General features: G+C 43.9%; 1 protein-coding gene across 3 annotated transcripts in view; it reads left to right on the top strand.

Moving 5' to 3' along the window:
• The first annotated feature begins 969 nt into the window (after window positions 1-969).
• Window positions 970-27,410, top strand: part of LOC125451244 (isocitrate dehydrogenase [NADP], mitochondrial-like) — an 82,310-nt gene continuing 55,869 nt past the window's right edge. The window contains exons 1-2 of one of the 3 annotated variants that reach the window (XM_048528161.2): window positions 970-1,215; window positions 5,198-5,309. In XM_048528161.2, coding sequence (XP_048384118.1) covers window positions 979-1,215; window positions 5,198-5,309 — 349 coding nt within the window. In that variant the 5' untranslated portion in view covers window positions 970-978. Of the gene's footprint in view, window positions 1,216-5,197; window positions 5,310-25,574; window positions 25,824-27,410 lie in introns of all 3 variants that reach the window. The other 2 variants (XM_059644792.1, XM_048528162.2) reach the window with 2 other exon arrangements.

Below are 27,410 nucleotides of genomic sequence, written 5' to 3' on the forward strand. Positions count from 1 at the left end.
TTCAACTTTGAATCTGCATTGCCAACTGGAGTCTCCAGGCTGTAGACCCTGCAGTAGAATTCATGATCATGGGCCACAGAGCTGCAACAAGCCATGAAATTGTAGAAAACAACAAAGCCAGCAGCCCTGGTGGGTTTCCTGCTGAGATCAAACCAGGCTAGGTTTTTACACACATCAAAACTCCACAGACTGATCCCTAGGGATTTGCGAGGCAAGATAACTCTTCCCCCTCTCCTGCTGTCAACTTCAAGAATGTGACCGTTATAACTCTCCTTAAGAGCAAAGATCAAGCATACTGTGAATTTCAATTTAAATTCCCTCAAGTCCATAGCAGGGATTAATCCCGACAGGCATTCTCCTGAACCGACTACTTCCTGTGTCTGAGGACATTTCTCTTCGAATCATGGTGTGGTTTTAGGATTCCCTGTAACATAGAGCTTAGCATTTCCAGCAGAAATGTTTGGAAGTATTCCTGGGAAACGCCCTTCCTTTGCTTGAAATATTCAAAATACAAAGTTTTGCAAATACTGGAAATCCGAAATTAAAAGAAATAACAACACGCTGGCGAAACTCAGCAGCACGTGTGGAGATAAAAGCGCTGTTAAATATTTCGTGTCCGATGTGACGCTTGAAAGATCCGCAAGGCATCAGATCAGACTCGAAACATTAACTATTCATTCTTTCCACAGATGCTGCCAGACCTGCTGGATTTCTCCAGTATTTTCTGTTTGCATTGTTTGAAACATTATCTCCGTTCATACAAAATATCTTTCAATAAAAACAATTCGGGCATAAAATGGAATCGAACGAGGCGATCATTGTGAAGAAGTCATATTTCCTTTCCTGCGTCTCGCAAGTCCCCCTTCATTTCAATTTTTAGATTTCACACCTCGCCAGCCCCCTCATTATCTGATTTTGGTAATAATCGTTCGGGCAATGCCACTTTTCTGATTTGAGGAAGTGCTGATGTTTGGGTGAATGAGAATGACGGTGATTCTCCCGCTTTCACTCACAAAACTCCCTTCAGCTGCCATCAGAGCACGTTTATGGGCCGCCTCCACGCAGCCCGCCTATTGGGGATGCTTCCTGCTCGCACATCGCAGCCTCTGTTCACACACACAGAGATGGCGAGTTTCTTCAGGATTGCGCCTGCATCGCTTCGGAGTGGCTCCTGGGGGAGAAACCTTACCGTCTGTACTCTCCAGCGAAGAGACTGTGAGTCAGCCTTGATCATAATCTGCTGCCTTTTCAAAAGAAAACCTGAATGATGTCAGAAACTTTTGTCCTGTATTTGTTCCCCAGTTTGCGACGTGACTGCTTGCACATACAGGCTGCCTTGAGGTTTTTACTGGCACAGCTCATTTTCGTTGGGCGGCCAGGTTGACAGCCGTATTAAGTTTTGCACCGGTTCTGGGACGTTGTTGTGCTAAACCTTCCTTTTTTGCCAATTCCACGGTAGGTCATTGAGTACCAACCAGATCACTGAGTTCAAAAAAAAAGTTTTCCAGGAACCATGTCATCATGTTAACAGTGGACAAAGAGACCCTAAGATACACGAATCCGGCTTTAGCAACTTACAGTAATGGTTCACCTGAGTTAAATCTGATTGATTGTAAAATATCCAGAATCTCTATTATTTCAATCATAACTAATTCGCACTTTGCATCCTGTCATCATTTTTCAGTGCCAATTTTATTTGCTATTCCAAAGTTCCTGTATTTATGTTTTTAAATCATTCCGTGATGTAAACTTTTGCTGTGAAGTACACAGTTTGGCCACTGGGTCTTTTGCACGCCGTGAATGCATTCCTGAAGCTTTCACAATCTTCAGAAAGCAAATTTTATATTTCTGCTGCCTTTCACTGCATCTTTAAACATCTGTTGGAACCTGGGGACAAAACGCCTCTCGACCAATCGGGTGATTTTTGAGTGGCAGCTATTTATCCCAAATGACCATAAAATGTAAGAGCAATGTAGGCCATTCAGCCCATCAAGTCTGCTATGCCATTCATTGAGATCATGGCTGATTGATAACCCTCAATTCCACGCTGCCTCCCTGCCCCCATTACCCTTGATTCACTTATTGATTAAAATCTGTCTTTCTCAGCCTTGAATATACTTAATGACCCACTCTTGCCAGCCTTGGGTGAAGAATTCCACAGATTTGCTACACTCTGAGAGAAGAAATTCTTCCTCATCTTCTTGTCTTAAATGGACAGTCCCTTACTTCTGAGACTTTGCTGTCTTTTCCTAGACTGTCTCATTGGGGAAACAGTTCTCCCCACCTATTATGACAAGTCCATAAGAAATTTACATGTTTCAATAAGATTACCTTCTGCTCTTCTAAACTCTAATGTGAATAGACCCAACCTGTATGGGTGGAATGATGGATAGTACTGCTGCCTCACCATGCCAGAAAACTGGATTTGGTTCCAGCCTTGGGCAACCGTCTATGTGGAGCTTGCACATTCTCCCCGTGTCTGTACTTTTTCTCTTGTGACAGTTATTATATTTATTCCCCGTCTTCCCCCTTGAAAATTTAGTAATCTCGGAATGCTCTTAGTGTGCACTACTGTGAAGACTTGTGCAAAATATTTATTCAATTCCTCTGCCACTTCCTGATTCCCCATATTATTTCCACTGCCGTATTGAGTAAGGGCCCAATCTCACTACGTTTTCTCTCTCTCAGTTTTTAAATATTTAGAGAAACTCCAGCTGTCTGCTGTGATATTACTTTCAAATATATCCTCAAAGTCTTTCTTTGTCATCTTTTGTTAGTTTTAAAATCTAAGCTAGCCCTCTGTTTTACCACTAGTATTCCCTACATTGGGTGTTTTTCTTTCAATCTGATGCTATCCTTAACCTCACTTAACCATGGTTAGCTTATTTCCTTTCTAAAATTCTCCTTTCTCACTTGGATATATGTTTAATGTGAGTCATGAATTATTTTCTTAAACTTTCTTCATCCGTCTAAATTCCTTTCCCAGCCCACTCCAGTCAGATCTGCCCTCATTTAAGTCCCCTTATTTAAGTTTGCACAGTTGTTTCCAACCCAGGTTTCTCCCTCAAACTGAGTGCCAAATTCTATCATGTTATGATCACTGTTTTATTGGGGATCTTTACTCTGAGATCATTATATTAGAACCGCCACATGAAACATCACCACATCCAAAGTAGCTTGATCTCTGGTTAGATCCACAACATATTTTTCCAGGAAATTCCCAAATATGCTCCATGAATTCTTCCTTGTGGCTCTGCCAAGCTGATTTTTTTCGCCCCACATGTAGATTGAAATCGCCCATGATTAATACACTGCCTTTTTTTGTATGCCCATGCTATCTCTGATTTATTTTCTCTTCTACAGAACAGCTACTACTAGGGAACCTATAAACCAATGTTCCCTGTAAGGTATCCAGCCACTCCAAATCTTCATGAATTGTGATGCATTGCTTCCAGTTCTGAAGTCAATGTCACACATGGTCCTTGCAGGTGGCATAGTTGGAAAGAAATTAGAGGGCAGTTCCTACCATTGCCTTTATCCCTTAGCTTTTTCTTAATGTGGAATAGTGGTGGAAAATTTCTGGACTAGAGGAATGTGTACCTTGAGGTTTCCTCTGGTCAGTGTTAGGACTCCAGCTTTTTTTAATATATAAATTAACAAGCCAGATTTCAGCATACAGGGCACAATTTCAGACTTTACTAAACTGTGAGGAGAAAGGTGACAGATCTTACGAGGACTTGGACAGGCTGGTGGAATGGGAATGACGAGTGGCAGATAAAATTTAATCAGAAATATGCCAAGTGACTCATTTGGTAGGAAGAGCATGGTAGGCAATATAAAACAGAATGTACTGTTCTGGAGGGGAATGCAATGGCAGAGGGACCTGGGGTATGTGTGTACAAATCATTGAGGGTAGAAGGGTATTTTAAGAAAGTTGTTAATAAAATTCTTCATATCCTGGGTTTTGTCATTCAGTGTCAGAGTACAAAATTGGGAAGATATGACAAAATACTAGTAGAAGGTGGTGGTGGGTTCAGGTAGCCATCTAGTGCAGACACACTCACAGTGCTGCTAGGAAGTGAGTCCTAGTATTTTAATCTGTAACAATGAATGAATCACAATGTTGTTCCGAGTTAGGATAGTGTATGGTCTGGAGGGGACTTAAAGGTGCTGGGTGTACCCATGCATTTACATTTGCATTCCCAAAATCATAAAGGGTTTGGACACAGCAAATGGGAAGAATCTGGGGAAAACAGGCAATGAAGGATTGAGGACATCCTGTTTGATGCAGTAGGTAGTCAGGATCTGAAATACACTGCCTGAGAAATTTTTGGAGGCACACTCAGTAAGACCTTTTTAGAGGAGAATTTGATAATTAACTCGTGGGAAACCCTTTACAGGGCTACAGGACAATGGAAGGAGTTGAGCTGCTTTTGCAGAGAGCTAGCTGGATTATAATGGGTTGAACGGCCTCATTCTATTCTGTAATCATTGTATGGTCGGGATTTTTCAGGAGCTTTGGGGCCACTTTGGGAGTTGGAGGTGGATCACAAAAACATGGGTGGGCCCTATCTCTAGTATTTTGCCAGGAGCAGAGAAAGTGGTGGATGGCTCTCCCCCACTGGGGGCAACTAATGCTCTTAATTGGCCAATTATCAACAGTTTAAGGGCTTCCCGTTTGGTTGGTATTTTGTTCTTGGAGGATATCACCTCTACCAAATCTGGAGGCTACCTTATATTGCCCAACACTTCCTTGTGGCTGTAGGTGTGCCCTCTAGACTTAGGTCCCTAAGGCTGAAAAAGCAACCCATCCGCCCCAGCACCACCATCCCCTCCTTTGGAAACACTTACCTCACTCCTTTTATAGGATTTGCCTGACTGGATTCAGTGATCCTAACGTCATCTGGATGTGGGGCCTCTTCCATCATTACTGCTTGTGCTTGTTTACAGTTCCAAAAGTGGCTACCATTGTGAATGCTGCTGCTGGGAATAAGGAGCCAACTGACTGTTCTTTGATTCACTAGCAGCCTTTGCAGACCTCAACCCTCTTGCTGACAGGCAGATGAATTACACATTGCATGCAAAATTCTGTAAGGACCCTCCAGGGCATCTGATAACTATCCGAAAGGTGGTCAGGACGACTGCTACTCTGTGATATCCTGGTTTCTTATTCATTGTGACATTTTGCCAACAACAGATAATCCAGGAATTTGTCCAACAACCATCAGGAGAGAGAGGGGAGAACTTCCTTCTAACTGGCAGCTCCAAGTTCAGTTACCCTCAGGCTGACCTAACATGGAGGGATGCCTGTAAGTAAAGGTGTTAACTTCTCACTTTGAGGTCAGTATAGTTAATAGGTTAAATGGCCAGCAAATAGACTCTTGTGAAGTGTGATGGTTGCCAGGGGAGACTAATTCAATGAGCTATGAAAAAATAACATTGTAAAGAAAGCAAAGGTTGAAAAATCATGAATGATCCACAGGAAAGAATTGCTAATACAAGAAGTACATGAATCCATAAAGTAAATTGTCGGGCACACACTAAAGATAATCACCACTACAAATGGAAAACAGAAGCGCAAATCCCTTCCTTCACTGGATGTACCTTCAGGTCCCTTACCAAAATGTTAACCAGCCTCCTGCATTCTTGATACCCATAGACACAGCATAACATGTTATGCTTCCAAGAAAACATGGGGTTTGAGAATAATGTAGTCAATTTTTTTCTGATACTTATACAAAAGCAAAGGACCAAAAACAAGGGAGTTGAATGCAAGTGAGAAGGCAATCAGAGACATAAGGAACAGTTGTGTGTATCATCTCTAAGACACATTGCAGAAATTCATCAAGGCACCTTTGACAAAACATGTGACCTCGACTGTCTAGAAAAGCAAAGATAGCTGATACAGGAGAACACAACACCTGCAGGTTCCCCTCCAAGCCACTCACCGTCCTGACTTGGAAATATATTGTTGTTCTGTCATTGTCACTGGCTCAAACTTGCTGGAACTCAGTCCTTAACAGCATTGTGGGTGTAATTACATCAAACTGTGCTATTTCAAGAAGGTAGCTCACCATCATCTTCTCAAGGGCAATTTTCAATTGGCAATGGCCACAACTACTTAATGAATGAAATAAATGGCAAGAATGACATTTTTTGAGAAAATTCAGGCGTTGAAAAATATCTCAGTGTGTGTTTTAACATAGTTATTAAAGTCTTTAGCAGTATGTTTTGAGAAATGTGCGTCATGGCAAGAAACCAACATGGAAGATATTAGCTCGTATTATTTTTCAATAATATTCTTGCAAATTCTGCAGCAAATGGGGTATAATGGGTATGTAAAATTATGCCACATCTGATTTTCTGCCTCCGCATTTTTGTAGTTATCTATGACTATGTGCATAAACTCTGATTCTGTAGTGTGTCTAAGATTGCTAGTTTACATTGGATTCTAAGTTATAATGTCCATGTGACAGTCTGGCTGACTCTGGCTGTTGTGCATACTTCTAACCTTATCTAGCCTATTGACGTTTTATTTTAGAAAAAAAATTGCATTCTTATTATTCTTCATAGGTTGTGTGCTTTACTGGTTGCACAAGCATTTACTACCCACCCTTGATTAAGTGGTAAGACATAGGAGTAGAAGTCAGTCATTCAGTCTTTGAGTTTGCCCTACCATTCTGTGAAATCAACTCCATTTTCCTGCCTTTTCCCCATAATTATTGATTTGGATAAAAACCCATCTTAGTCTTGAATAAACTTAATGCTTCTACAGCTCTCTGCAGTAATGAATTCCACAGATTCATTGCCCTCTGAGAGAAGAGATTCTTCTCCACCTCTGTCTGTCGTTCTGAGATTATGCTGTAGATTCTTCTATAAGGTGAAACAGCCTCTCAGCATCCTAATCATGTCAAGCCCAACCTCTCAACACTGTTGAGTCCCTTAAGAATCTTGTATGCTTCAATAAGGTTACCTCCCATTTTTTCTAAACTCCAGTGACTACAAGCCTAACCTACTAAATGTCTCCTTAAAAGAAAATTCTTCCATACCGGGGATCAACCAAATGAACTTTCTCTGGATTGCCTCTAGTGCTAGTATACTTTCTATAGATAAAGGGACAAAACTGTTCACAGTTTTCCAGATATGGACTAATTAGTCCTTGTATAGTTTTACCAAGACTTCACTTTTTATTCATTTTTCTTTGAAACAAAGGCCAACTTTCCATTTGTCTTTCCTATTACCTGCTGAACTTGTATGCTAGCTATTTTGTCATTTATGTGCATGCACTCTGGAATCCCTCTGTATTACAGTTTTACGTGGTCTTTCGCAATTCATCTCCTCTATTCTACCTATCAAAGTACAAAGCCTAACATTGTCCCACATAATATCCCACCTGCCAAACTTTTGCCCACTCACTTAACCTGTTTATATCGCCCTTCAAACTCTTCATGCCATCCTCAGTACTTGTCTTCCAACCTATTTTTGTGTCATCTGCAAACATGACTATAATACATTCACTTTCTTTTTCCAAGTCATTAACATATTGTAAATAATTATGGCTGCAGCACTCTGCGGCACTCCACTAAATGCAGATTTCTATTCTGAAAATGCCCTCCTTGTCTCAACTTTTAATCTTCTATTAGTTAGCTAGTCCTCTACCCAAGCTAATATACTACCTCAAATACCATTGTCTTATTATATAGCTGCACGTGTGGTAACTTATCAAATACTGTCCAGTAATCTAAATATATGATATCCACTGCTTCTCTTTATCTATCCACTTGTTATCTCCTTGATTGGTAGAGCCCAAGTTGAGCATTAGTGAGCAGGTTTTTGCTAAGCAAATGCTGCTTGATAGCACTACTTGCAAAATTGTTTTTTATTTGTTCATGGAATGTGGGCATCGTTGGTTTGGCTAGTATTTATTGCCTATCCCTAATTGCCCAAAGGTCAGTTAAGAGTTAACCACATTGCTATAGAGTCACATGCAGGCTAGACCAGGATGGCAGAATCCCTTCTAAAGGACAAGAGTGAACCAAATTGTTTTTTCTGACAATCGAGAATGGATTCATGGTCATCATTAGATTCCTAATTCAAGACTTCTTAAAATTGAATTCAAATTCCACTATCTGCTGTGGCAGGATTTGAAACCTTGCTCCTAGAACATTACAAGGGTCTCAGTTCAGCAGCAATACCACAGAGACAATACCTCCCCGATCTTCCATCTCTTAACTGATAATCAAGAGTTTACACTTGTGGTGCTAATTGCTCAGGTTATGTGCAAGATATATCCGGAAAACTTCCAGGTAGATCAGATATATGTCATTGTTATGGCCTACTGGAACAGCTTGGCTCGGGATACGGCATGTTCTGGATCACAAGTCTATTGGTGGAAATTATCTGAACCAACAGCCTTTGCAGTAGCCAGTGCCTCCGATTGTTTTATGTTATTACGTGGAGTGAGTTGAATTGGATGAAGACAATGTGGTGGAAGTGGGGAAGTGTGATGTTGTGCACTTTGACAGGAAGAACGATGGTGCTGAATATTGTTTAAATGAAGAAAGACTGCAGAAAGCTACAGAAGAGGGATTTGGGAGTCCTAGCATCCAAGTTCAGTTGGTAATAGGAAAGTCAAACGGAATATTTAGCCTAAATTTCATTGGCAATGAAATATAAAAGTAGGTAGGTTTTGATAAAAATATACAAGTGACTAGTCAGACCACAGCCGGAATACTGTGAATAGTTTTGGGCCCTTATCTGAAGAATGATCTACTGTCATTGTCATGTAGAAGAATGAGAGGCATCCTCATTACCTGACAAGGTAAATGTTGAAATGGTTTCCTGTGTGGGAGAGTCAAGCGCCAGAGGGTATAATCTCAGAATAAGGAGGTGCACATTAAGGCAGGGATCAAGAGAAACTTCTTCTCTCAGAGTTGTAAATCTGTGGATTTCTTTATCACAGAGGGCCATTGAAGCTGGATTGTTAACAACATGCAAGATTGAGTTACACAGGTTTTCAATCAGCAAAGGTTGTCAGATCAGCCTTGATCTTATTCAGTGGCACAGCAAGCTCAGTAGGCTGAATGGTATACTTCCAATACCATGTTTTATCGTCTTATTGACTGGCATCTCTGATGTCGAGACATCCAGAGGAAACTATAGTGAGCCTGAGATAAATCATTCTCACTGAAAATTATTACAAATGCTTCAGCCTTATCTTTTGCACTGAATGCGCTGGGCTCCCTCATCACTGATGGGGTGCTAGTGGAGCCTCGTCCTTCTCCTCAGTGAGTTGTTTAATTGTCCGCCCCCATTCATAACTGGATGGAGCAGAACTGCAGAGTTTAGAACTGTTGGTTGTGGAAATACTTGTGTCTGACCATCACTTGCTGCTAATGCTGTTTGGCGCACAAGTAGTCCTGTTCGGTAGCTTTACCAGGTTGACACCTCATTTTTCGGCATGCCTAGTGCTGCTCCTGGAATGCCCTTCTGTACTCTCCATTGAACCTAGGGCTTGATTGTGGTGATAGAGAGGTCAATATGCTGGGTCATGAGTTTGCAGATTGTGTTTGGAGTTCAATTCAGCTGCTGCAGATGGTCCACAGTGCCTCATGGATGCCTGATCTTGAGTTATTAGATATCTTCAAAATCTATCCCATTTAGCATGGTAATAGTTCACCATAACACAGTGATTTCCTGAATGAGCAGGTGGGATGTTGCCTCCTCAAGGATTGTGCAGTTGTCACTTTTACCAATATTGTCACAGACAGTGGCAGGCAGGCAGATTGTTGAGGATGAGATCAAGTATGTATTTTCCCTCTTAGTTCCCTCACCACCTGCTACACGCACAGTCTAGCAGATATGTTTGTAGGACTTGACCAGTTTGATCAGTATTGGTATTGTTGAGCCACTTCTGGGTGATTGATATTGAAGTCTTCCACCCAGAATACTTTCTGTGCCCTTTCCACCTTTAGTGCTTTCCTCAGTGATGTTCAACATGGAGAACTATTGATTCACCACCTGAGTGTATGGCAATTAGCAGTAAGTCTTGTTACCAATTTTGACTTGATACAGTGAGACTTCTAGGGGTCTGGAGTCAATGTTGAAGACTCGTAGGTAACTTACTCCTTGTCATTTACTAATGCCACCATTTCTGCACATCTGTCCTGCTTGCAGGGCAGATTTTCTTCCTTAAAGGACATTAGTGAATTTGATTGGCTTTTATAACAATTGACAATGGCTTCATGGTTATTATTAGATGTTTAATTCCAGATTTTTAAAAAATTCAAATGCCACTACCTGCCATAGTGGGACTGTGGATCTCTGAATTATTAATTGAGAGACAAAACCAATATACCATTGCCTTGCATAAAATGAGACACTATATAAATATTCAAGGGAATGTAAATTGAATTGTAGCAAACCTGTCCTTGAAAATGTTCGTACTAGTACCTGAAGAGAAAGGAAGTCGGTGTGGTGTATAACATTCTCCACTACTCTGCTGATGTAGGTGAAGAAAGAGCCAAAACTTCAGCAGAATGTGAGCTCCTGGAAGTGACTGAAGCCAGCTTTTGTAATTGAAAGAAATACTGATAAGGTGGGTTAGTCAAATGAGAAACACGAACAGCCCTGCCACTGACTTGATTGTTCAGGAAAAACAGCAAAGTAGTTACTTAATGGATCAGGTTTGCCACAGAAGACTTCAAATTACTCTGTCTGCACTAATCATTTCAAGGGTCCATGTAAACATATTTCACGCAATTGCTATATAAACCAATCTGAGCAGCCTGGATATGACAAAGACTGGTCACCACTACATTGTCTGCATTAGCACACATTTACCAGACAAGGGATGCTGAGCTTGGCGTGTTCCAAGGCCTATGATTAATGAAGGCCTTGACGTAGATCTACACATCTGCTAAGTAAACCTGGTTATCAAGATCTGTCCTGGTGATATAACTAGTAGATCTCTTTGCACCATGCTTTCAGACAGTACAAAACTGTTTAAATAAAATATAAATTTGCCCTGCTCCCCCCAACACCTCCAGATTTTTTCTAATTATCTTAAATTGATGTGATTGGGTTACTGACCTTTAAAGATGCTCAGCAGCACCCAGATCAGAATATTTTAATTTTTTGTACCTATACTGAACAGACCGTTGATGTTTGGGAAGGCAAGTCACCACTATCTTCTCCATGGTGAACAGGGATAGACCCAGCCAGCGAAGGTTACTTCCACAAATGAATTTTTAAAAATCCATGTTTGGGAACAAAATCTCGCTACCTTTGTATTGGTAGTTGCAGAATGCATTTTCCTTCAACATGTACCATAGTAACTTGCCCAACTCCCTTCAACAGTCCCTTCCAGTGCAAACTTTATCACCAGGAAAGATGACAGCAGCAATAGTGTGCTGTCACCTCCGTGACACCCATCATTCTGATTTAGACACACACCACTGCTCTTCCATTGCAATTGGATGAAAATCTACCACTTAAAGCGCTAACAGCACAAGGACTGCAGTGCTTCAGAGATAAGATCCACCAGAGTGTCAGACTAAACAACAAATGTGGCACATCCACATCACTGGAAAAAAGTGTTAAAACTGAATGCTACTAAGTTTTACGAAGCATTTTCCTGCAAAACAAATGAATGTTGATGTGAATATTTGATTGCCGTTGTATATGGTATACCCATTGAAAGCAGACAATGGTAAACTAATCTGTCCTGTCAAAAGCAGAAATGATACCTACTATCACTACAGAGTCAGCAGAATGATAACTGTTTACTTGGATATTTGGGGGTGGGGGGTGTCACTGCCAATGGTGAACAACAGATTTTCCTACTTTAAATAAATGCTGTTGTTGATTAGAAAATGTGTTGTACTCATTTTAACCAATTTTACTAAGGAACTTCATATTTCTAACATAACTGCAATAAAAAATTGTTGTTTGTTTACTGCACGGTATTGACAATGAGTCTGCTGTACACTGTATCCAGTTTATTTTGTTATTAAGGGTAGAGAGATGTTTTCACAAAATATAGTAATTAGTTTTTGGTACCATGAAAGTATGCATAGGAAATGTAAAAATGTAAGACGAAGGAGGTTGGTCTGCAAAATTTAGGCATACAGAATCAGAGGTAATGTACTGTATGGATTAATGATTTGCTAATGAGCAGAAAACTGAGAGTAGGAATTGACAGGGCATTTCGGGCTGTGACAAGTCGGGTATTGCACAAATCAGTTGGGTCCCAGCTCACAATTTCCATTAATGATTTGGATGTGGGGACGAAATGTATTTCAAAACAGCAAAACATGTTCTGAGGGATATGTAAAGCAGCATCAGCAGGATTTAAATAGCCTTAGTTAGTGGGGAAAAAAAATGGCAGATGGAATATAATGTGGAAAAATGTGAGATTATCCACTTTGGTGAGAGGAACTGATGTGTAGAATACTTCTGAAATGATACCTTTTCTGGTGTAGTTTCCTGCTCCCACCCCTCTTGCGTGGGAGTTATATTGAGTTATAGAGTTATAGAGCACGAAAATGGGCCCTTTGGTCCAACCAGAATATGCTGACCATAATCCCAAACTAAACTAGCCCCACTTGCCTGTGCTTGGCCCATATCTCTCCAAACATTTGTTTTTTAATGCATGTACGTACCCCCCAAATTTTGTTTAAACGTTAAACCCTTAGACACCACTTCCTCTGGAAATTCGTTCCACACACAAACTTCTCTCTGTGTAAAGAATTTGTCCCCCATATTTGCTACTTTCCAATCTGGAAACTGGAAATTTCAATGCTGATCTATTGAGAGATGTAGGTGTGAAAAGGAATCTGAATGTCCTCGTACATCAATCAGTGAAAGTAGGCATGTAGGTGCAAAAAACAATTAGCACGGCAAACAGTATGCTGATAGCAATGGTAATGTCTGGAGCTCCGGATCAGGAGGGCTGGGGTTCAAATTCCCTGCTCCACAGGTGTATAATAACATGTATGAGCAGATTGATTGATTAGAAAATATTTATATTGGCCTTCATTACAAGAGGATTTAGTTCAGAAGTAGGGATGTCTTACTGCAGTTATACAGGGCCTTGGTGAGATCACACGTGAGATTTGGTTTCCCTTTCTAGGAATGTCTATACATGCAATAGAGGGAGTGCAGTAGAGGCTTACTAGGCTGATGTTAGAAATGGCAGGACTGTCATATGAGAGATAGATTCCACTGGCCTGTATTCACTGGAGTTTAGATGGATGAGAGAGGATATGATTGAAATGTGTAAAATTCTAACAGGGCTGGACAGACCAGATGCAGGGAGGATGTTTTCCTTAGCTGGGGAGTCTCGAACCAGAAGAATAAGTCTCAAGAAATTGGGTAGACCATTTAGGGATGAGAGGAGGAAATGTTTCTTCACTCAGAAGGTCATCATAGAAGGATGTGGGGGCCAGGTCAAAGAGTATATTCAAGAAAGAGTTTGATAAACTTCAAGATTTTAAAATATTAAAGGGTGGAGAGAGAAAGCAGGAATATGGCATTGAAATAGAGGATCAGCCGTGGTCATATTGGATTGTTGAGCAGGCTCAAAGGGTTTAATAATCTACATCTCTTAGAGTCTGTATTTCATTTTTGAAGTTGGGAGAGTGTAGAAATACCAAGAGACCCAGGTGTCTTTGTCAGTAAGTCGCATGGCATACATGCAGATCCTGCAAGGAAGATGAATGAAAAAGTAGCCTTTATTTTGAGTGCATTTGAGTACAGAAGCAGTATATACAATGCTTCAATTGTGTAGAAGCTTGGTTAGACTTCACCTGGAGTAGTGCATCTGGTTTTGATCACCTAACCTCAGGAAAGATATTATTACCATAGAGGGAGTGTAATGAAGGCTCACTGGACTTGTTCTTGGGATGGCAGGATTGTTGTAGAAAGAGATATTGGGCAAACTGAGTCTGTATTCTCTAGCGTTTTGGAGAATGAGAGGTGATCTCATTGAAACTAACAAAATACTTAAATGGATAGGGAGGGTAAATGCAGGTAAGATATTTTCTTTGGTTGGGTAGACTAGAACAAGAGGGAGCAATTTAAAATAAAGGGTATGTTGTTTAGGACCAATATGCAGAGAAGTATTTCAGAGTTGTGAATCTTTTGGAATTCTGTACTCCAGCAGAATATGGAAGTTCAATCTTCGAGTGTGTTTAAAGGAGAGATCGATAAATGTTTGATTCTTAATGGCATAAAGGGCACTATGAGGGCTGAATCAGACATGATCGTATCAAATGGTGGAGCAGGCTTGAGGGGCTGAATGGCTTACTTTCATAAGTTCTTAAAGTTCCTCTGAAAGTGTCCAAGGTTGAAACATTCCAAGTTGAAGGTGTTTGAATTGTCATTGATTTAATGTAGTGACAGATTTCAATTGGTACCTTCAAATTTATTATACAGAAACTGCACTGTAACAATCTTAGTGTTCTTCACATCATGACACCAGAACACTGCAAAAGCAATAGACGCTGGAATTCCTGTCAGCTACTTAACTGTGACATGGACTTTGTTGAATTTTCTTCTAAGTGAGGCTGTCTAATACGTTTGAGAGATAGGTAAGTCTCCTTCCTAAAATGCTGCACTGCCAGAACGTGTCACCGATCCATTTAATGTGAACTTTCAGAATTTTAATGGTATGAGTACTTACATTCCACTGTAAGTTATTTTACCAAAGGGGAACGCTGAAGGCACCATCATGGGAAGACGTTCACAGGAGAAAACACTCATAGTTTCAATACCCCACATGTGCAAGATTAGAACCTTATCACATCATGGGGCAGAATCTAATGCCCCTGATAAACTATCATGACAGGGTTGGGTCTGGTTGATGCTTAAGTGCAACTGTGTATTAATCATGCAGGGGCCAACTTCAAAAACCCACCCAGTTTCCAATAAAGGCCAATTAAATCTTGCAAGTTATTTAACTTCCCCCCCCCCGACTTGATCCCCATGCATCTTGGCATTGACTTAAGAGTTGCACAGTAGGGTTGGTTCTGAAGCACACAGTCAGGATATTAAGACAGTTGAGGAGGTCTGTGTGAAGAGTTGGGGCTGCTTTTGAAGCTGTATGTGAGGAGAAGGAACTGTTATTGGAAAATGTATGGCACACTTCTGAAGAGGAATCCTCTGAAGAATCTTCAGCCGTAGAAGGACCCACACAGGGTGTGCTGACACAAGGTCAGAGGAAGCTGGGGCATTGGGACTAATGCAGCCTGGTGGAACCTCCTCAAGTGAATAGGAAAGAAAGAAGAGAAGGGAGAAAAGGGGTGCTAGCCAAGAGTGGCGGCATCTTGTTGCCAGCCTCTTGCAGGACATGTTGAGGCTGAAGTGCCAGAAGGTTCTGAAGATTACTGTGTGCCAAGCTGGTCAAGGAGAAACACCTACCCTGAAGGCAGGGTGCATAGGCACACTCAAATTACTGCCAGCCATCAGGTCACTGGTTTCTTAGCTAGCTAGCTCTTCAGGACGTTTGTCAAGCTTATAAGATGCTTTCTAAAGAAAGCTCAATTAGAATCATAAAATCCCTACAGTGTGGAAGGAGACTGTTCAGCTCATTGAATCCCAATCCTCTGAAGAGTATACCACCCAGACTGACACACCTTGCATTTGCCATGGAATAACCACCCAACCGTTGCACCATTGGCAATTTAGCTTGGGCAGTCCACCTAACCTGCACATCTTTGGACTGTGTCGGGAAACAGGAGCCCCCAGAGGAAATCCATTCAAATGGGGAGACTCCACGCAGACAGTTCCGCTCGGCTGGATTTGAATCCCAGTCCCAGGTGCTAAGCACTGAACCAACATGCTGCCTAATCTACTTGTTAGCTTTTATTACATCTATATATATCACTAAACAGCAATTTTCGAATAACAAATCAAAAATGAATAAAGGAAGTGCTTATGTATTAACTTGAGTGTTCAGTTTGACTCAAGTGGTTCCCATGGGCTTTCATGTTCCTGTGCTATCCAGCCTTTCCCACTCTCACACGCATGCTCTGACAGCCAGGCAGGGTTACTGAGGCTCTTTGAGTTTGCATTCTTATAGTGCAGAACCTCACAGTCCATATTCCTGGTTGAAACCCTCACTCACAATACATGTGGATCCTACTGGAGGTGCATGTCCATATCGAGAGTTTGGATTCTCACTCACCCTTGCAGAATGGTGAAGGTTGTTCACTGTTTTACAGCATTGAAGCAAAATCTTAAGGAAGATCTCATAATTAATTACTTGCATCCAGTTTTTCTTGGTCTGTGGAGATGCCTCCTTTACCAATCACATGGACGAACAGCCTCCTGATGTTCAATCACACGTTGGAGGAGGGTATGCAGGGAGTCGTTGTCAAAGCATGGGGCTGTTGGTTAGCTGCTGGTATTGCCATTTTTCAGTCAGTACTGATTTGAATGATATCTGGATAAACAGTCAACTGTGGTGTTGAATACATTGGAAAGGTTGAGATTGGCAAACATGAAGGCAGCCCCTCTGTTTGCTAACCTTTTGATGTAGCTTCTCTGTCTCCCTGAAATGCATTGCGGAAAGCCCTTTAACCCACACAATGACAGCTGCTCCTTGGTGAGTATCCACTCTGTCGCTGCCTGAACTCCTGCCTTCCTAAATGTATTTGCAGGTAGTCTTTACAATCAGTCGCTAATTGAGCCTTAGTCGTGACAGGCTGGTGGGACTGGCTGGGAGCAGGGACAGTACACAGTAACACGACCATGACCCCCTCACCTGGCAGGAGGACACTGTATTGTTGTTTTGGATGCAGCCCATCGATATGATTTCTCATACCCTATCCCCAACTATGTGCATGAAATCTGAATTGTATTTCTCTTCCCCTTTTATTTCACCGTCTCCACCTTTTTATTTAAAATTATACTCCTTGAGACTTCTCTGTTCCCTTTCTCACCCATCTAATTTTTTCTCTTATATTTTTCTTGAATGCATTGTTCCTTCTAAACTATTTTTCCATTTCCCTTCCAAGTCTCTGTAGAGTTTTGTTATTCTGTTCTTTTTAATTGCTGTTTTCTCTTTCCCCTTTTCATGCCATCTCTCCTTCTTGTCTGGTGTATTTCTGTCTCGTTCCTTTCCTCCCACATATTACAATGCAGGCTGTTTACCTGAGGACTCAATGTTGGCTATGCTCTGCAGGTATTGTTATCTGATTGATTTTCTACTGTCGAGGTTGATCCTGTTGACGCTGTAGGCCTCTGGCAGCAGACACTCTCAATTTGTTCCGTTGCCAGGCGTCAGACTAGTGATTATCAAAGTCACCTTTCCCTCACTCTGTTAAAGATCTAATGAATGAAATTGGCAGGAGTTGTTCAGTCAGTAATGACATGAAACTTAGACAACCAAAAAAAAATTACTAAAAGAACTTTTTTTTAACAAGGCAGGCTGGACCTTGTGTCATGTTAATTTGCTGCCACTAATTCCATAGGGCAGCCAGATCAAAACGAAAATACATCCATTTGTTTTCACTGGATCCCGTTGTTTGTTACTGGAGCATTACACATCGAGACTGACTGCTGAGGTAGGGAAGCTCACAAACAGCTGCAGTTCAGAGTTGAACAGTTGCTTCTGATTTATTGCCCCTTAATGGAATTGTCAAAAAAAGCTTAAATACTTCCTATTTTGTGGGCGGCACGGTGGCTCAGTGGTTAGCACTGCAGCCTCACAGCGCCAGGGACCTGGGTTCGATTCCAGCCTCGGGCAACTACCTGTGTGGAGTTTGCACATTCTCCCCGTGTCTGCGTGGGTTTCCTCTGGGTGCTCCGGTTTCCTCCCACAGTCCAAAGATGTGCTGGCTAGGTGGATTGGCCATGCTAAATTGCCCGTAGTGTTCAGAGATGTGTGGGTTATAGGGGGATAGGCCTGGGTGGGATGCTCCAAGGGACAGTGTGGACTTGTTGGATGAAGGGCCTGTTTCCACGCTGTAGGGAATCTAATCTAATCTAATCTATGCATCTTGAGTTCCTATGACAATAGAAAGTGAAATGTTATTGATGGTGAAATTCTGAATTAAAATCAAAACATGCTGAAATCACTCATTTGGACAGGCAGTTATGATTCAAAGACAGTAGCATTATCAGTTCAGATTACTCTTTTGTGAGCATAGTAGTGTAATTATTTTTTACTTGGTTCGTATGATGTGAGTGACATAGGCATTGCCTTGAGAACATGGTTGAGAGTTGCTTCCTCGACCCACTGCAGTCTGCCTGGTGTAGGTACAAGACTGATTAGATACGACTTGATTGATTTATTGTCACATGTACCTACGTACAATGAAAAGCCTTGTTCACGAGCAGTACAGGCTGATCATAGCAGTCAAGGACATAGAGATCATAGGGTGATAAAAAACTTAGTCAGAGGCATCAACATTAGCAGGATCAGCATTTTTTGAAGTTAAAGAGTCCATTCATCAGCCTAATAACAGCAGGGAAGCAGCTGTTTTTGAATCTGCTGGCGCGTGTGTTCAAGCTTCTGTATTCTTCTGCCGATGGAAGAAGTTGTAGGAGAGCATTACCGAGGTGCAATGGGTCGTTGATGATGTTGGTAGTCTTTCCACAGCAACGAGCTGTGTAAATGGAATCTATGCATGGGAAGTTGGTTTTTGTGATGCTCTGTGCTGTGCCCACAATCTTCTGTAGTTTCTTATGGTCCTGGGCAAAGCAGTTGCTGTACCAGGCCATTATGCACCTGGACAGTATTGCTTTCAATAGTGCATCTGTAGAAGTTGGTGTGGACAGGCCAAACTTCCTGAGCCACCTGAGGAAGAAGAGGGGCTTTGTTGTGCCTTCTAGACCATCACACCTACATGGATCTGGGTTTATACTTGTGGGAAGCCCAGGACAGGTTGGCCATTATCATCACTCCTAGGAACTTGGCACTGTCCACCCTCTCAACCTCAGCTCTGTTGATGCGATGGGGCATGTTCTCTTCCATTCTTTCTGAAGTCAATAGTCAGTTCTTTAGTTTTTCCAACATTGAGAGAGAGGATTGTTCTCATTGCAGTACATCGCCAAGCACTCTTACCTCTTTTCTGTATTTCAACTTGTCATTGTTTCATATCCATCCTCCTGCAGTGGTGTATCAGCATACATGTAGATGGCATTCATTTAGAATTCGGCAACAGAGCCTTGGGTGTACAAGGAGCACTGTAGGGGATTGAGAGCGCATCCTTCGAGTGCTGATGAATGTTGTTGTGGAGGAGGTATACTTGTCTATCTTCGCCGATTGCAGGCTGTGGGTCAGAAAGCTGATGTTCCAGTTGCAGAGGGCAGAGCCAGAGATCAGTCTGGAGGGGATAATGGTGTTGAAGGTGGAGCTGTAGTCGATAAGCAGGGGACTGACATAGGTATCCCTATTGTCCAGATGTTCCAAGGATGATTGCAGGACTAGGGAAAGGTTAGGAATGGAGTTCCAAGTCTTTGACGCAATTACAGTGAATGAGAGGCCATTCATTTCCAGAGCAGGATGGAATCTGTTGTATTAGGTTCTGAGGGACCAACCACTGGTGACTTGTGGTTGGTGGTAGATTGTTGCAATCAATCTCCTTTCTCAATTAGGTCTGTTTGATTATCACTGGCAGAGAATAAACCACTTGAGTCTTAACAGAAGAGGCACTTGTCTTACATAAGATGTTTTAATTATTGAACTAGTTAGCCATAATTACAACTAACAGGGATAGGAAATGACACATCTGTCTCTATCAGAAGCTCATGCTAAACGACCTGATGCTTCACACAGTGACTGTGCTACAACATCAGCTTGAATGGAGCTAATGCAACTTCAATATTAACTCTTTCAGAACCATTACTTAATACATCAGTATTTGGCTTGAGCTGGCACTTGCTGGTGGTGGTGCTTCCATGCATCTTTTGCCCTTGATCATCTAAGTTGTAGAGGTTATGGGTTTTGAAGATATTGTTGAAGGATTTATGACTGTAGTCTTGTGAGGTAACGGTAGTCTTTTTAAGCCCATTTCTTTTCTGGCTATGACAAAAAACCATGAAACATTTATACAATTATAGATCCTCAAATCTGTAAAAACTAGCATTTGTGGAACAATGTGAAAGGACTAGGGTGTCCTTTCCTATCAATCATTGTCATATGTTTGCAATTCACAAATGTATTGATGCTTTCTGGGCACCTCCACAAACTGCATCTGCACACGTTGCATCTTGGGAAATTCTCAAGCTGTTTGCTTTGATTGCCCAAATATAGCTGTCAACTCTCTTCAACTATCCAGGAACACAGTATATAATCAAGTGCTGTGTTTTTTAAGGCATCTTTTAATGAAGATATTCAATAGCAATCAATCAGTGTAAATATCATTATCATTGTGAAATTTTCATTTTTAAACTTGCTGACTATCTTATTTTGGGCATTAGAAATTTAAACTATTAAACATTGAGTTCAAACTTACTGACTCTATGTTTTTCAAGTGATTTGAACTATTCAGTGTAATTCCTTCCTAAAGGAAATTTTTGGTTTGAATGGGTTATTTGCTGCATAGGAGAGAGAGATGGGAGATATAAATTGTACTGTTAAGAGGCTATTATTTAATGTGATGAATTTACACAGGTTTTTTTATATGTGTTCATAACACCTTTTAAATTAAAATGTTGACATCCATTAAACTTGTATTCTATCATGTCTACTATATTACAATTGAAATAATGTTTTTAATGCAAATTGTATAGTATGGCATGGAATACCTTTAGATTAAAAAATTATTTCCAATTATGTGGCCTTATCATTGGATTAGATTGGATTTAGTTGGGAATCATACAGTACAGACAGGTCATTCAGCCCATTGACAAGGCTACAGACAAAACTACGTTATATCTACCCTAGTCCCACTTTTCAACACTGGCCCATAGCTTTGCATGTTATTGACATTTCAAGTGGTCATCCAATTTTTATTTAAGATTGTGGTGTTTCCTGCCTCAACTACCATCCCAGGCCTCCCACCACCTTCTGGGTAAAGAAAGTTTTCCTCAAATCCTCTCTAAACCTCCTGCATTTTACCTTTTAAAGTCTGCCCTTATTGCTGACCCTTCAACCAAAGGGAACAGCTGTTTCCATCCACACTGACCTGCATTGTTGTACACAGCTCCATCGGATCCACCCTCAATCTCTCTACTCAAAAGAAAACAACCCTTCTTATCTGCTCTATCAACCTGTCCTGCCAGCCTCAGATGCCTGTGGACAAGCACCCCAAGCCCTTTCTGTTCCTCTGAGCTTCCTAATGTCCTGTCATTCATTTGAGTACATCCTCATATTGTTACTTCTTCCAAAGTTCATCATCTGACACTTTTCACATTTAAATTCCATCTGCCACTGATCTGCCTGTCTGACTAATCTCTCTATATCGTCCTGTAACCTGAGACATGATATGGGGGCACCTGTGTTATACCTGAGGAAGGGGCAACTCACCAAAAGTTTGTGTTCAAATAACCTTGTTGGACTGTAACCTAGTATTGTGTGATTTTTGACTTTTAACCCGAGATGACCTTCTTCTCTGTCATCCACCCAGCAAATCTTTGTGTCATCCACAAACTCACTTTTCTCCCCCACATTATCATCTACAAAGTTTGTGTATAGAGAGACTAAACTACCTGGCACTTATCCTTATGCTATGCCACTATTCAATGGCTTCTAGTCACACAAATAACCTTCTGCTGCCACAATCTGTCTCCTACCACTAAGCCAATTTTGGATCCAACTTGCCAAATTACCCTGGATCCCATGCGCTTCTACCTTCTTTGTCAGTCTTCCATGTGGAGCCTTGTCAAAGGTCTTGCTAACATTCATACAAACTACATAAGCTCATAAACTACATGACTCTCATCTACAGACTTGGGTCATTTTTCCAAAAAAATCAAAATGTGTTAGGCATGTCTTCCCTCTGACAGAATCATGTTGAATACCCCTGAACAAACCCTGTTTTCCAAGTGAGAATTCCCGCTTTCAGAATTTTCTCCAATAATTTCCCATTACTGATGTGGAACTCATTGGTCTCTTGCTTCCTGGTTCACCTCCATCACCATTTTTGAAAAGTGGAACCGCGTGAATTGTCCTCCAGTCCTCTGGCACCTCTCTGTGGTCAAAGAGGAACTTAGCATTTGAGTCAGAATACCTTGAATTTCCTCCCTCATCTCCCGTTGCAGTCTGGGATACAACTTATCCAGATGTGGGGATTTAAGCACACCTAAACCTCCAATACTTCCTTGCTCCCCATGTCAAATGTCTTGTGAGTTATTTGTTAGCTTATTTGTAAAGTTATGGATTTAATTTTACTCAACAAACCTTGTGGGGCAATTTCTGTTAGAATTTCAACATTGGATTGGAAATGGGGGAACAACAAAGCCTGCAGAAAGGGTCTTGGGACTATTTGTACATGAAACACAGAAAGCTAGCTCACAGGCCCAGCAGGTAATTAGAAAGGATAATGGAATATTTCAAGGGGGTTGGAGTATAAGAATAGGGAATTCTTACTGCAACTGAGATAATAGGAACTGCAGATGCTGAAGAATCCGAGATAACAAGGTGCAGAGCTGGATGAACACATCAGGCCAAGCAGCATCAGAGGAGCAGGAAGGCTGACGTTTCGTGCTGAGACCCTTCTTCAGAAATGGAGGAGGGGAAGGGGGTTCTATAATAAATAGGGAGAGAGGGGGAGGGGGATAGAGGATGGATATAGGAGAAGCCAGGTGGAGAGGAGACAGACTGGTCAAAGAGGCGGGGATGGAGCCAGTAAAGGTGAGTGTAGGTGGGGAGGTAAGAAGCAGATAGGTGAGTCCGGGGAGGACAGACAGGTCATGGGACAGGGATGAGGTTAGTAGGTAGGAAATGGGGGTACGGCTTGAGGTGGGAGGAGGGGATAGGTGAGAGGAAGAACAGGTTAGGCAGGTGGAGACGAGCTGGGCTGGTTTTGGGATGCGGTCAGGGGAGGGGAGATTTTGAAGCTTATGAAATCCACATTGATACCATTGGGCTGCAGGGTTCCCAAGCGGAATATGAGTTGCTGTTCCTGCAATCTTGTGGCACTGCAGGAGGCCCAGGATGGACATGTCGTCTGAGGAATGGGAGGGGGAGTTGAAATGATTCGCGACTGAGGCGTGCAGCTGTTTATTGTGAACTGAGCGTAGGTGTTCTGCAAAGCGGTCCCCAAGCCTCCCGTTGGTTTCCCCGATGTAGAGGAGGCCATAACAGGAACAGCGGATAGAGTATACGACATTAGCAGATGTACAAGTGAACCTCTGCTTGATGTGGAAAGCCTTCTTGGGGCCTGCAGTGGGGGTGAGGGAGGAGCTGTGGGGGCAGGTGTAGCATTTCCTGCGGTTGCAGGGAAAAGTGCCGGATGTAGTGGGGCTGGAGGGGAGTGTGGAGCGGACAAGGGAATCACGGAGAAAGTGGTCCCTCTGGAAAGCAGACAAGGGTGGGGAGGGAAAAATGTCTTTGGCAGTGGGCTCAGATTGCAGATGACAGAAGTGTTGGAGGATGATGCATTGGATCCAGAGGTTGGGGTGGGGTGGTATGTGAGGACAAGGGGGATTCTGCTTTGGTTATTATTGCGGGTACGGGGTGTGAGGGATGAGTTGCGGGAAATGCGGGGGACACGGTCGAGGGCGTTCTCGACCACTGCGGGGGGTAGTTGTAGTCATTGAAAAACGAGGATGTCTGAGATGTACATGAATGGAATGCGTCATCCTGGGAGCAGATGCGGCGGAGGCAAAGGAGTTGGGAATAGGGGATGGAATTTTTTGCATGAAGGTGGATGGGAGGAGGTGTATTCTAGGTAGTTGTGGGAGTCAGTGGGCTTGAAATGGGTATCAGTTTCTAGGTGGTTGCCTAAGATGGAGACAGAGAGATCCAAGAAGGTGAGGGAGGTGTTAGAGATAGTCCAGGTGAACTTAAGGTTGGGGTGGAAGGTGTTGGTGAAGTGAATGAACTGTTCGAGCTCCTCGTCAATGTGGCGGAGGAAGAGGTGGGGTTTAGGGCCAGTATAGGTACAGAAGATGGATTGTTCTACGTAACCTACAAAGAGGCAGGCATAGCTTGGGCCCATGCGGGTACCCCTGGCCACCCCCTTTGTCTGTAGGAAGTGGGAGGAATTGAAAGAGAAGTTGAGGGTGAGGACGAGTTTGGCTAGGCGGATGAGGGTGTTAGTGGAGGGGGACTAGTTGGGCCTGTGGGACAGGAAGAAGCAGAGGGCCTTTAGGCCATGTATGGGGAATGCAGGTGTATCGGGATTGGATGTCCATGGTGAAAATGAGGTGTTGGGGACCGGAGAATTGGAAGTTCTGGAGGGCTTGGGTGGTGTCATGGACGTAGGTAGGGAGTTCCTGGACCAAGGGGGAGAAAGTGGAGTCAAGATAGGTGAAGATAAGTTTGGTGGGGCAGGAGCAGGTGGAGACAATAGATCGACCAGGGCAGTCAGGTTTGTGGATTTTGGGAAGGAGATGGAAGCGGGCAGTGTGGGGTTGGGGAACGATGAGGTTGGAGGCCGTGCGTGGGAGGTCACCTGAGGTGATGAGGTTGTGGATGGTTTGGGAGATGATGGTTTGGTGCTCGGGGGTGGTTCATGATCAAGGGGGCGGTATAAGGAGGTGTCAGAGAGTTGGCATCTGGCCTCGGCGATGTAGAGTTCAGTGCACCATACTACAACTGCACCTCCCTTGTCCGCGGGTTTTGTGGTGAGGTTGGGATTGGAGCGGAGGGAGCGGACGGCTGCATGTTCTGTGGGGGAGAGGTTGGAATGAGTGAGGGGGTGAAGAGGTTGAGGCGGTTGATGTCTCGACGGCAGTTGGAGATGAAGAGGTCGAGGGAGGGTAGGAGGCCGTGGGATGGTGTCTTGGAGGAGGGCTTGTGTTGGAGGTGGGAGAAGGGATCAGTTGAGGGTGGGTTAGGCTCACGGTTAAAGAAGTAAGCGTGGAGGCGGAGGCAGCGGAAAAACTGCTCGATGTTCCGACGTAACCGGTATTTGTTGATGTGTGGGTGGAGGGGGAAAAAGGTGAGCCCCTTACTGAGGACTGACCGTTCATCCTCAGTAAGGGGGAGGTCTGGGCCTAGACCTGAAACGTCAGCTTTCCTGCTCCTAAGATGCTGCTTGGCCTGCTGTGTTCATCCAGCTCCAAACCTCGTTATCTTTTACTGCAACTGTTCAAGGTACTGGTGAGACCCCATCTAGAGTACTTGTGAGCACTTTTTGTCCATTTATTTAAGGAAAGATTCTGGATGTGAGTTTGCTCGCTGAGCTGGAAGGTTAGTTTTCAGACGTTTTGTCACCATTCTAGGTAACATCATCAGTGAGCCTCTGATGAAGTGCTGGTGTTATGTCCCGCTTTCTATTTATCTGTTCAGGTTTCCTTGGGTTGGTGACGCCATTTGCTGCATTAGTGATGTCAGTTCCTGTTCTTTTTCTCAGGGGATGGTAGAAGGGCTCCAAATCAATGTGTTTGTTGATGGAGTTCCGGTTGGAATGCCATGCTTCTAGGAATTCTCATGCGTGTCTCTGTTTGGTTTGTCCTAGGATGGATGTGTTGTCGTGGCACAGGTCAGGGGGTCCGGAACACCATCTGTGTTTCCGTGAAGAAGGTGGATGAAGGTGCACCTGTGGACCGCACCTTCTTCGTGAAGAGGGTCCTGTTGGACTGTTGTGGGTTCGCTGCTGCGGACATTTACTGCCTGCAGGATTTCCCCGGAGGAGGTTTTTACGATGTAACCTTCAGGAGTGCCAAGCTTTGCGAGCGCTTCCTGGAGGTTTTCAAGGAGAAAGGAGGTGAGGGCCCCCTCTCTGTACTGACCGCTGTCCCGCTGTTCGTGATGCCAGCGCAGAGGAGCCGTATGGTGGCTGTACACGTGTACAACCCGCATGTGCCAGCAGTTGATGTCCTGACCTTCCTTGGAAGGTACGTGAAGGTGGAAGGGGACCTAACCGACATCATGGACCCCTTTGGCATCTGGACCAGTAAGAGGCAGGTCAAGGTGACGCTGAGGATGGGCGCGGACGGGAACATCGTATCCCCACCGTCCAGCTTCGCGATCGGTGGGAGCAAGGGATACCTGACCTATGCAGGGCAACCTAAAGTCTGCCATGCCTGTGGTAGGTCAGGTCACGTGGCGGCCGACTGCAAAGCCACCATCTGCAGGAACTGCAGTGAGGAGGGGCACCTTGCAAAGGATTGCCCACAAGAGAAAAGCTGCAACCTTTGCGGGGAAGCAGGCCACCTCTATAGGGCATGCCCACGGCGGGGGACCACCTATGCCCAGGTCGCCGGCAGGGGCAATGCGGAGCCAGCCTCCCCCGGAGGAGAGGAAGACACCAGGGCCCTGCAAGGACCCCACTAATGTGCAGGAGGGCCAGGTCGTGCAGGAGGGCCCAGCCCTGCAGGATGGGCCCGAGGCCAGCAAAGCGCCCCTGCAGGCTCCGCTCCCCCCCCGACAACCTGGAGTCGATGGAGGCGGCGACAGGCGACCCAGGGGAGTGGACGATGGTCCGGAAAGCGAGGAGGAAGGCATGTCGGCGGGCCCAGGAACCGCAACCATCAGGCGGGAAGCGGCAGCTACAGGGGGGCTATAAGAGGTCCTCTGACGAGGGAGATTCGGAGGGGGCCTGCCCAAAGCAGAAGCTAAAGATCTCAAGGGAGAAGGAAAGCAGCACCCCGCTTCCAGGTGATGGGAGGCGTCCTGAGGCTCCCTCCGACCCCCTGGAGGGCCGCCCGGAACTTCCAGGCGGGAAGGAGGAAACAGCGCGTCCCCAGCCTGACCCAGAGCCGGACTCTCCTGCCTCCATACTCCCGACGGGGGGGATGCCACCCGGAAGGCAGCACGGACAGTTTCCTGAGCCCGGAGAGCGTCCAGCAGGTAGCCCGGGCAATGGGCATGAAGGGACAGATGGAGGGGCTGGACCTTGGACTTGTGGAGGGTACTGCGGTCACTGCCCACATTGGGGGTACGAGTTGCGAGCATTAATGTGCGCAGCGTCAAGTCCACCGCAAGATGTGTGTCCACGTTGGCCTACCTGACCACCATCAAGGCAGACCTCCTGTTTCTGCAGGAGTGCGGGATACTGCATCTCGGCAGGCACGGGAAATGGTCCGGTGCCTGGACCTGTGGGCCTTCGATCTGGTCGGGGGGTAACGACTGTCGCTCCTCAGGCCTGGCTATTCTGCTGCGGGAGCGCAACTTCACCATCTCTCAAGTTCAGGAGGTGGTGGGGGGGGGGCGCCTCCTAGTGGCTGACATCACCTATAGGAACGCTCCCCAGAGGCTGATCAATGTGTACGCCCCAGCAGTACGGCGTGAGCGGTTGGCCGTCCTGCAGCGGCTTCCACCCCTGCTGGCTACGTCCAAGCCAGTCATCCTA

This window comes from Stegostoma tigrinum, chromosome 3 (assembly GCF_030684315.1).
Source record: "Stegostoma tigrinum isolate sSteTig4 chromosome 3, sSteTig4.hap1, whole genome shotgun sequence".
In the NCBI taxonomy this organism is placed as follows: Eukaryota; Metazoa; Chordata; class Chondrichthyes; order Orectolobiformes; family Stegostomatidae; genus Stegostoma; species Stegostoma tigrinum.